Source organism: Sabethes cyaneus, chromosome 3 (assembly GCF_943734655.1).
Source record: "Sabethes cyaneus chromosome 3, idSabCyanKW18_F2, whole genome shotgun sequence".
Lineage (NCBI taxonomy): Eukaryota > Metazoa > Arthropoda > Insecta > Diptera > Culicidae > Sabethes > Sabethes cyaneus.
In genome coordinates, this window is record NC_071355.1 from 143,805,065 (window position 1) to 143,816,315 (window position 11,251).

Genomic DNA, 11,251 nt, shown 5'->3' on the forward strand with positions numbered 1-11,251 from the left:
ACTTCTACAGATAGTGTTTGCTTAGTTACTACGACACGTCAGTTAAGAGGCCAATTTGATCTAGAAAGTAACTGATTTGCGGCGTTTGAGAGCAAATCACGTGAGTTAAAGTTAATTGAACGATTTAGAATTATGCACGGTAATACTCATTAAATTTTCTCACAAAATATAGATTAATATTCGTTTAGATTTAGACCACCAGGTTTGCTTCCTAGCCTTGAATAATTGGGATCGAACATTGTGAGTGACAAAAACTTGTATTAACCCATTATGTCCTAGCGTATGATATATCATACCTCGTGTTCAAAACCTGTTTACTGCTGAATTTCAATAGTTAGCATTGTTAATTTATCACTACAAGAGAGATAAGACATTAATCTGATGTGTGTGTGAGATAATCTGTCAGTTTTTGTCATTTCATCTGTATTTTCAACAGTGCAAAGTTGTGATAAATGGCGAAAAAAAAAGTTGAAAAAGTCTACATTTAGTGACGAAACATTACCTGACATGTAAATTAACATGACCTGACATGTAAATAAATTAACATTTATATGTAAAGTCTATCGCAAAATTCGATAAGAAATCTGTAAACAACTTTGCAATTTGTTTGTTTGAAAGGGGCGGATAAGCCAACTGTCAAACAGAACGAGTCAGAGTTATTTTTTGCTGAAGCAGCATAGGAAAATGAACTCTCACTCGTTCTGTTTGACAGTTGGCTTATCCGCCCTTTTTAAATGTTAGTCGTCATATTTGAACAGCATTTTTGACATTTCTCTAATACATCGCACGTTTTCTTTCCGTACATTCCTTTAGTTTTACCGTGAACGCACGGAAAAGAAACATGCGATGTATTAGGGAAAAGTCAAAAATGCTGTTCAAATATTACGAACACGTCCACCAACTATTAAATTTTCTTATTCTAAAAATAGGATTGACAGCATTGTGCAAAACTGACTGTTTAAAAGTGCGCAAAATAATCCTCCATTAAGCTTCATTACAGCTTTAAAAGCATCTATTAACAAGCTCAGAGCTTGATGAAATCAACAGATTTAGATGTTTAAGAGCTGAAAAAAGATTTTTACTTCTAAACCTAAACCATAAAATAAAATAAAATAAAATAAAATAAAATAAAATAAAATAAAATAAAATCAGCTATAAAAGCTATCGATCAACCTGAAATTGCCAAGGCACGCGCAAGTACCAATTCTACTTTATGGTAGCGGTTACGTAGATTTGACAGATTATCTGTCAAATTGTATGGGTGTATTGTCAAATTAACGCAAACGCAACCGTAAAGTACCAATTCTGCACGGGCCTTTACTTGGGAAGTTAAATACCCAAAAAGATCCATCATCGCATGGATGTTTGGAATTTTTATCCCGCAAAATTTTGGCAGTTTCACACCCCTGGATGCAGAACTTTGCGCAGGGCTTTAATGATGGATATCTGGCATCCGTGATCAGAAAATGTCAAATAATATTTGGCACCTCTTTTAATTTTTATTTTTTTTTGCTTCTTTCGATTTCTTTATTTACAAATTTACATGTTGATATTAGTCAGAAATAGTCAAAACTGTTAGATTTCTCAATAATCATGGTAATTTGCACATTCTTTTTGAATAATAGTTGCCGCTTTGGATCCAAATGCATAAATGACCACATTGATTTGTCGTAAGTTAATAATACAATTTTTATGTCTTCATTATTAACCTTGTTTTTTTTTAGATCCGTTATCAAATCGGAAGTAGATGGTACACTCAAAGGTAACCAATGGCCTCTGTCATGTTTCGGGCCTTTCAAAGGACGCACGTGTGTGCCGAACTTCATCGATGATTTTAGCTATGAAGAAATCAGGATGAAATATCTGGAAGCCAAAATGCAAAACAATATTGCCGAGCATCAAATGCAACTGGGAAGAATGATTACGGAAGCTAAACAGAAAATGCAATGGCTTGCCACAACAAATCCTAGCATAATGAATATTTTAATTGAACTTTATAACCAGCAAGAGGATTCATTAAAACCCACGGTCGGTCAGCCATCAGGAGTGGTAAATAATCCTTTTGCTACACAAATGGGAAATTCTGCCCCTGGATCTACAGCGAATATTTTCGGCGGAGGAAATGCGGGTGGAGGATTTGGGACAATGAATGCTTTTGGCAACTCAGGAGCAACAACAGGTGGTAATATTTTTGGAACATCTAATATTTTAGGTGGTGGAACAAGTAGCCCTTCCATAGGGGGGAATCTGTTCGCAAAACCTGCGCAAACAGCAACCGCTGCAAGTCCAAACGTATTTGCTCTGCCAAATATAGGTATTCAACAGCCAACTAATAACGTGTTTGGAGCACCTCCTGTCTTTGGAAACAATAATACATCATTGTTTTCGGCTGTCCAAAAGAATCCGGATTCATACTCGGACTCTGGAGGTCCCATGTTTGGAAACGCCTCACCCGTTTCCGCTGGAAATATCTTCACACAACAGGCTCAATCGGCTTTCGGCCCAGCTACAGCACAAAACAAAAATATTTTTGGAAATTCCTCACAAACTCAACAGGTCGCTGGAACTCTTTTTGCACCCACTCCAGCTCCGCTGAACAGCAACCCTTTTGTAAATACGCCTTTTGGAGGCACTCAAACTTCATCCGCCCAAGAACAGCAAAATATATTTGCATCGGCTTTTACGCAACAACATGCTCAACAACAATCAATACAGACCAACGTATTTTCCCAATCGACCCAACAGTCAGCATCAGCTGGCGGTCTGTTCGTTCCAGCACCACAACCGACCGTGGCCGGTACCTTTGCAGCACCGCAGCAACCCGCATTTCAGAGCGGCGTCCCAGCAACCGCAGTCTCAACCACATCTGGTTCTGGTTTAATAGCGCCATCCGTTGCTCTCTACAGTCGCATGGAAGAGCTGAACAAAAATCAGCTAGATGCATTTAAAGCCGATGCTTTTGAATTGGGAAAAATCCCTACAGTGCCACCTCCTCGAGAATTGTGCAGCTAATGCAATTATGATTTCAATAAACTGTTACTAGAGTAATGTTTCTTCTTATCATTTCGAGAAAGTCTGAAATTTTCACTTAGATCATCTACTTTTACATTTTAGTCGGACCGCAAATGAAACAACTTTGAAAAACCATTCGCAGCGCCCGATTGATATGGAAAATAAATGTTACGAATGTCTAATTCCGTTAACATGATTTTATTGTAATCTACTTCTTACGTAGAAACTACCCGCAGCGCAAAATCTTTGAAATCAAAAATAAAGTTAAATTTCGAATTTCCAGTTTAATTTACAGAATAGTGGTTTAGATACGAACCTTCGAATTAGACAATTCTTTACACATTTCAAATAACTACATGTTTCTCCTGAGGCTTCAAAGGCTCGCTACCGGAACTGGAGGTAGTCAAAGAAGTTTGGCGGCAATTTGCGTGACCAGCATTACTAGTCTCAACTTTTTTCTTGCTATTCTTGTACTTCTCAACCCTTTTCCAGGCAAAATCGAATGGATATTCCATTGGCTTAAACTGTTCCGGTGTTTGGTCGTCAACGGCGGAAACTACATGCGCTGGTTCACCCTTCATATGAATCCGTTCTAGAATTGTTGCATTGTGGCTAATCGGATCTAACCCAGTAATGTGGAAAAACAAATCCTCTTTGCTTTTAACATCCTTGACTCCACGCTTGCTAAAGAACTGAAATAAGAAAGATAAATTAAAGCTCGACATACACATATTGTTTTTTCATTATGAGAACATTACGGTGCTTATATTATTGCAATCTCTCATCAAAAATTCGAGTGCTCCTGGATGGCCTGGTTCAACCGATTGAGCTACATCAATAATCCAGCACTGATCGTCGTACCAGAGAATGTTGTACTCCGAAAAGTCTGCGTGCACCAACCTGGCCTCATTATATAATTTGTACATAATCTCGACAATTTCTTCATATGCACAAATCAGTTCTGCCTCATTTAAAATAGCCTCTTTCAGTTTTGGAGCCGGAATCAAGTTAGAGCCAATAAAGGACATCACCAATATGTTTTTCTTCAGTGTAACGATTTCTGGGCAGCGAATGCCAACTTTTTTCATCCTATTTAAATTGTGCAGCTCTTTCTCAGCCCATTGATTAATAACTACCCTTGCATTCTGCTTAGAATATCTACCGGCAAAACGAAAATCATCCTTGATATACCGGTCTCTTTGCTTAAATTCGTTCAACGTTGTACTAAACACCTTTATAGCTACTTCCTTCGGCAGCAACATACCCTCCTCTAGATTGGGATTAGCAGGATCTGTTTCACCGTGCAAAATTACTGCTTCTTTTCCGGTTGAAATAATACCATCGATAGAGCTCAAAATTTGGTTATTGATCCACTTGTACAAAATAATTCTAGTTGGTTCGTCCAACCCCATTTCAGCGGTGGCAACATTTTCTTTTCGATCCTGTGCCGTATTTTTCTTGCGTGATGCTTTCTTTGAATGCGTTTTTAGTTGGTTGAAAACTTTATTGGATAATTTCATATCAAAACCTGCCCCGTCACCAGTAGAAAATTCCGGCGGAAAAGACATCACTTTACATGCATTCTTTCTGCCGACAATATCTTGGTTGTGCTTGGTAACCATTTCACCATCGTCGTTTAATTTGTAGCCCACGCGAGGAATTGATTTTTGTTCCTTTTCATTAGTTTCAAACCGATCCCAATCAGCTTTCTTGTCAACCGGTATTTCAATTCCTTGTTCATCATACAGCAGTTCCTCTGGAACCATACGGTAGTTTTTCAATGAAATTTTCACCCTCGAGTTTCGGTTCATGTGGTTTTCCTCGCGTTTAAGCTGTTCGTCATATTCGCAATCGAATTGAGCTTGTAGGAGTTTCGCAATAGTAGCGTCGGAATCAATTTGTTTTTGATCCGCTTCTTCGATTGCGCGAGATATTTCCTTAGGAATGTCTTCACTCGAAACCTTTCCTGTTACATTGCTGTAAAAACATAATTTGAAAAAATCTACAAAGATTTCCAATATTTCATGACTACCTCGTGCTCAAAGATTCCAATGCATCAAGGGTTTCTCCAATAGATCGCGAGCAGCCTGCCACAGGTTCATCATTCCTGTCCTCTATTGCCACCGACATTTGCTTGGGCTGGACGGATTCCTCTTGTTCCTGAAGACCACGAGCAAATTCTTCAGACATTATTTCTTGGAAATCTACGGCCTGTACTTGCTGTACCACTCCCCATGGTGAAGACATGGTAGTTGTTTATAGTATCACGGATTCACAACTGGTAAGAGTATAACTATATGAAAGTATGATGATAATTATAACGTTGTGCAATAATTATTTTTATATGATTGTTTCAATGCTTCCACTGTCCACTGTGATGAGTAAACCCAGTAAACCCGACCCGAAACAAAATCAAAACAACAAACGAAATTAGGGTTGGCACCAGGGCTGCCAATCTATCACATATTTTTTTCCATACACCGATAAAAATAGAGAAATAGAAACAGCCTTCCAAAGGGAACCATATACCGTGGGCCCCCGTTCGTTTGACCATTTTTAATCTGAACACTTTTTAATTTCAACCCCGTTGGTTTGCACGACGTGCAAATTAAAAATAGTTCAAACGTCATTCTCAACATGACATCATTTGTTTATGCAGACAATGCACATAAACACGATTTGTTTCTACTGACCTAGCGTGTTTAATCGGTTTAACATTTCGTTTTCCTTACGATTAAGATAGAAATCCGATCGGAAAATGCAATATTCGCACTTGCAACTGCCAACTAAAACAAACCACCAAAACAATAACAAAGAGCACGGCGGCAGTTCACACAGGTTTCAGCATACACCGATAAAAATAGAGAAATAGAAACAGCCTTCCAAGGGAACCATATACAGCAAAGTTTCGTTAATAGAGCTTTCCAGTTATGTGTGTATTGGTGCTTGAAAATGAGGCAAACAACAACAGTAAACAAAAGAGATGCATTCCTTTGTCACCAAGGTACAGAATGAATTTCGTCTTCCGCTGGCTTAAATACCAGCAAATTTTTAAATTATGTGCTTGAATTTGGAACAGGATGGAAAATTTGACTGAAATATGTGCTCTGCAGTGTGGCAAACGGAGAAACACAACCACAGAGAACAGACATCCATTCAGGAACAAAATTTTCGGGAATTCTTGGATAAAATTTCAAATTAAAATCACCTAATATGCTAGCGTCACCACCACTATAGTTTCCCAACTAAATGATTCTTTTGATTTGCACACTGACAGCCTTTGGCTTTTCTGGCGCTAGTATATATGGACTATAAGCGTTATGCTAGCGCCAGAAGCTAACTGTTTTATCCAATAAGCATAAGTTTTATCCAAGTCGGGACCTTTCTCTTGGATGTCTGTTCTCTGTGACACAACTAGTAATCGCTTTTTTTCGGTTTGTTCCTCCAGCATCAGCTGTTCCCCAAAATGAGGTAAACATCATGTATATACACGCGTATTTCGTGTTCGCTAGTGTGGGTGCTTGAGCTGTCAGAAAGCTCTATTGGTGGTTCGTTAATTGGGCGGTTCGTTAATTGGGCGTTCGCTAATTGGGCTATGTGACAACTTGAATGTCAAAATTGTATGGAATTTTCGAGTTTAGAAATTTCTAACAACTGTCAGTCGGCCCAATTAGCGAATCAGCTGGAGTGCAGTCGTGGCCCAATTAACGAATTCAGGCTGTGTTGCAAATATTTGCACATTGAAATTCATTGTACAGCAGTGTGCACAGCGTGTGCACGCTTAAAAAATTTGACCCACTTTCACGAAAAGTGGAACAGCTCAAAACATGCATATATTTTACACACTATTTTGAGTAACTCTTACTCCTTTTATGAGTTCCACCGTGGAAGCTCATTAATTAGCAGTATTTACTCAAAAATGAGTGCCATTTCACCCAAAACTGAGTAGTACTTACACAAATTACGAGTAAATTTAACTCAGTTATGAGGTCGACCTAAACTACTCAGAATTGAGAAATTGCCATTACTCATATTTTTGGGCTGTTCCACTTTTTGTCAAAGTCGGTTTTTACTCATTTTTGAGTTGAAAGTCACTCATTTCTGAGTTAATCTTATTCATTCGCGGGTTAAATTTTTTAAGCGTGTGGGCTCAAAATTTGACAGCGGGCCCAAATCAAGCTGCTAGCAGTCGAGTGAAACGAAGTGATGAAATGCTATTTCATTTTCACGCTGAGATGTTGGTGACAAAAACATGGTTGCCTGTCGATGTGGTGGTTCCATATGCGAATAAGGTTTTCCACGGGCGAGCATAACCTCGCTTCTTTGACGTCTATCAGTGGTTTGTTTCCACGAACTTGGAACGTGGGTTAACATGTTAAAAGTAGTGATGTCCGGTAATCGCTCGATTAATCGAGTAATCGATTACAGCATGGAATAATCGAATAATTTCTAATCGAATAACGCCTAACACATAATCGAACTAATCGATTACAGTCGCATCGATTACTGACACGAATACTGCTTTTTGAGGTTTATGCTTGCTGAACTCAAAATGACGTGAAGCCCACATGGTAATTTTAACGGAAAGCTTAAATTAAACTTGTCGCGACTTCGAAGCTATACACGTTCTCTTTTACCCTCATGGAACTGGCCATCAGCGATGTCAGATCTTCAGATTTTTGTGCATGCTTGTGAGTGTGAGAGAAGAATGCTTTAAGATCTTTCTGTTTCTCGCACTCTTTAAGAAATTCCTATCTTGCTTTTGCTTCATTCATAGACTAAACTTATTCAAGTGGCAGCACCTTACCTTCGTATGTTGTACAGAACTGTTATCATTTTCCTGCTTCGGAAAAGTCGGGTATTTCCGGTTTCCGCAAACAAGTGGTACCAATTACAAGTAATAAACCCACTAGCAATAAAATTAGGTTATAAAGGGAATCAAAACAAATCACACAAAAACGTCAAACCAGAGTTGAGGTTAGGCACCGTGCAAAGGTTTATCCATGATATCTTTTATGTGCGAGAAAAAAAGAGAAAGAAATATTTCTGTTTGTGTTTTCACCGTTTTCACCAAGCCCATGGCAGACAACCATGTTCTCGCCGCCAACATCTCGTGTGTGCGAAAATGAGATAGCAATTCAACACTGCGTTTCACTCAACTGCCAGCAGTCTGATTTGGGCCCGCTGTCAAATTTTGAGCCCCGGACATGCTGTCGCTGACGTTTACTGCAGCTCGATATAGAGATGTCGATGGGGTGGTTTTCACGCAACTTTTGACGGTCTTGACAACTCGGCATAGAGATTCCGTGTAAAGGCCCAAACAGAATGCTGCATCAACGCACCCGTCAGTGTCAATTTGACAGTAAATCCATTGGAAAACTGTCAGAATAAAGCAGGCGGATGCGCTGACGCAGCATTCTGTTTAACCCCCCTTCTCTATAACGAGATGCAGTGAACGTCAGTGACAGCATGTCCTGGGCTCAAAATTTGACAGCGGGCCCAAATCAGACTGTTCGCAGTTGAGTGAAACGCAGTGCTGACATGCTATCTCATTTTCGCATACACGAGATGTTGGCAGCGAAAACATGGTTGCCTGCCGATGGGGTGGTTTGGCCCCACCCCATCGACATCTCTATATCGAGCTGCAGTAAACGTCAGCGACAGCATGTCCGGGGCTCAAAATTTGACAGCGGGCCCAAATCAGACTGCTGGCAGTTGAGTGAAACGCAGTGTTGAATTGCTATCTCATTTTCGCACACACGAGATGTTGGCGGCGAGAACATGGTTGTCTGCCATGGGCTTGTTTGGCCCTTAAGTGAAGTGCGAACAAACTTAAAACTCTCTTTGGCAAGGCAAACAGAGACTAATCGAATTCGCATGCGTGGGATTTCGCATGAGAACGAAAAGGTTCAAATATCTCTTTTTACATTTGTCATCGTGAATCATTTTTAAAATATTAGTTCTGTTGGTTGGTCCCGCTGGTTTCCGGATTTTGTGCTATTATTTGAAATAACTTATTTTTCATTCTCATAGTCACACGGGTACGCGTACATGTGGATGTGTTTTGCTTTTTGGTTGGAGATAGCCCATAGTTGATTTTTCGACTAACGAACCGTCCAATTAACGAATCCTTAAGCAAGCGAATCATTACTGTATTTGATTTGAGCCAAAGCTTTTTTGAAAATTCATTTCGACAACTACCGCATACTAAACTGCTTCTCAGTTTACAGATACAACTTGTTTTTACAGGACAGGTCAGTAATAACTAAAGCGAGGATACCATTTTCAAGCTTGAACGATACTTATAAGCTGTTGCTATCCAATGAAGCAATAGCGCACATAATACAAGACATAAGTAGGTCAGTGAAATTCTCCCACAACGGACTTTGTTGATTTAGAGTTCCAAATAATACACCCCCAAGTTGGTCGCACCAGCTTTGTTGGATGAGTTATCCAACATACAGATAAAAAGTTATTTTCATTGAAAATAATTTTACAAATAAAAACCAGGATTTCAATGAATTTTTATCTAAAAATACTGGAAACCATCTGCCGTCAGCAATCCCAAATCTATCAACAGCAAGAGAGTTACAATGCAACGGTGTTCGATTTTTACTACGCTTTATCCACCACCTATACTGCCGCTACTCACATAACAGTCCCATTTTCTATGGAGTTTCCTATATAAATGGGACTGTCATGCGAGTAGCGGCAGTATACACAACGAGTAATCGAAGTTTCGTCGATTACCCGATTAATCACAGACGATTAATCGTGTCGAATAACAATTGATAAAAAACTATTCGATTACTCATTAATCGATTAACTGAGAAAATCGGACATCACTAGATGGGCCATAACTCGCTTTCTAAAGAAGAGAGGGGTCTCAATTCACCATAGAAAAAAATCTTGCGTCCAAAACCACTTACATGTCAAATTTGGTTCCATTTGCTTGATTAGTTCTAGAGTTATGAGGAAATTTGTATTTCGTTTGTATGAGAGCCCCCCCTCTTAAAAAGGTAAGGGGTCCTAGTTCATCATAGAAAAAATGGTTGCCTCCAAAAACACCCACATGCCAAATATGGTTCCATTTGCTTGATTAGTTCTCGAATTATGAGGAAATTTGTATTTCATTTGTGTAGAAGCACCCCCTCTTAAAGTTGGGAGGGGTCCTAATTCACCATAGAAAATATTCTTGCCCTCGAAAACTTTCACATGCCAAATTTGGTTTCATTTGTTTGATTAGCTCTCGAGTTATGAGGAAATTTGTATTTCATTTGTATAGGAGCCCCCCCTCCTAAAGTGAGGAGAGGTCCCAGTTCATCATAGAAAAAAATCTTGTCTCCAAGAACACCCACTGGGGGGCTCTGTAGCCGCAAGGTTACCGAGTCTGCTTTGACAAGCGAATGGTCATGGGTTCGAATCTTAGTAGAATCAGGCCATTCGATGTCAAAGTGACTTTAGCATGGGTTTATTCTCAGGCCCCTCATCGCCCTTCCTTCATGCTGAGTTCTATATTATCCCGATATGGCCTATTGACAGTGCAAAAATGAGACCCTTATAGTAAAAATGCACTGGTTTGCTACGCCAGAGATGACTATAATTGGGGACTGTGCGCTGTCATGTGGAACGAGGTGGGTAAAGTAGAGTAAAGCATTGAAAGAAGGGTACCCAATTACACACAAGCACGCATAAAAAAATCAATAAGCATATCGCTCACTCAATAGCGACTATAGCCAAAATAAATGCAGTGCGGGTTATACAACAAACACCCGGGCGATATCACAATAGATCTAACCATACTGGTCGCAGTGATGAGTCCATACAGGAAAAAAAAAGAACACCCACGTGTCAAACTTGGTTCCATTTGCTTGATGAGTTGTCGAGTTATGAGGAAATCTGTATTTCGTTTGTTTAGGAGCCCCCCCTCTTAAAATGGGGAGGGGTTCTAATTCACCATAGAAAATATTCATGCCCTAGAAAACTTTCACATGCCAAATTTGGTTCAATTTGCTTGATTAATTCTCGAGTTATGAGGAAATTTGCATTTCATTTGTATAGGAGCCCCTCTTCCTAAAGTAGAGAGGGGTCCCAATTCATCATAGAAAAAAACTTTGTCTCCAAAAACACCCACGTGCTAAATTTGGTTCCATTTGCTTGATTAGTTCTCGAGTTATGAGGAAATTTGTATTTCGTTTGTATAGGAGCCCCCCCTCTCAAAGTGGGGAGGGGTCCTTAT

At 39.5% G+C, this 11,251-nt stretch overlaps 2 protein-coding genes across 2 annotated transcripts; one reads left to right on the top strand and one right to left on the bottom strand.

The window, feature by feature from the left end:
* Positions 1-1,571: 1,571 nt before the first annotated feature.
* LOC128743110 (uncharacterized) lies at positions 1,572-3,034 on the top strand. Its single transcript, XM_053839633.1, has 2 exons — positions 1,572-1,670; positions 1,725-3,034. Exons 1-2 carry the CDS (start codon positions 1,594-1,596, stop codon positions 3,010-3,012), a joined length of 1,365 nt encoding a protein of 454 aa, XP_053695608.1. The 5' UTR covers positions 1,572-1,593; the 3' UTR covers positions 3,013-3,034.
* Positions 3,035-3,207: 173 nt separating this feature from the next.
* On the bottom strand, positions 3,208-5,424 carry LOC128742641 (serine/threonine-protein kinase RIO3). Its single transcript, XM_053839063.1, has 3 exons — positions 5,045-5,424; positions 3,771-4,989; positions 3,208-3,704 (listed from the first exon to the last, which is right to left on the bottom strand). The coding sequence occupies exons 1-3, from the start codon at positions 5,257-5,259 to the stop codon at positions 3,357-3,359; spliced, it is 1,782 nt and encodes a 593-aa protein (XP_053695038.1). The 5' UTR covers positions 5,260-5,424; the 3' UTR covers positions 3,208-3,356.
* Positions 5,425-11,251: the final 5,827 nt, after the last annotated feature.

What these genes read in the sequence shown, in the direction of transcription:
- LOC128743110 (XM_053839633.1), top strand. Translation starts at nt 1,594, where the DNA reads ATGGTAATTTGCACATTCTTTTTGAATAATAGTTGCCGCTTTGGATCC. An exon ending in AATGACCACATTGATTTGTC is followed by an intron (nt 1,671 to 1,724) that starts GTAAGTTAATAA and finishes GTTTTTTTTTAG; the next exon opens with ATCCGTTATCAAATCGGAAG.
- LOC128742641 (XM_053839063.1), bottom strand. Translation starts at nt 5,259, where the DNA reads ATGTCTTCACCATGGGGAGTGGTACAGCAAGTACAGGCCGTAGATTTC. An exon ending in TTGGAATCTTTGAGCACGAG is followed by an intron (nt 4,990 to 5,044) that starts GTAGTCATGAAA and finishes ATGTTTTTACAG; the next exon opens with CAATGTAACAGGAAAGGTTT. An exon ending in ATTGCAATAATATAAGCACC is followed by an intron (nt 3,705 to 3,770) that starts GTAATGTTCTCA and finishes TTCTTATTTCAG; the next exon opens with TTCTTTAGCAAGCGTGGAGT.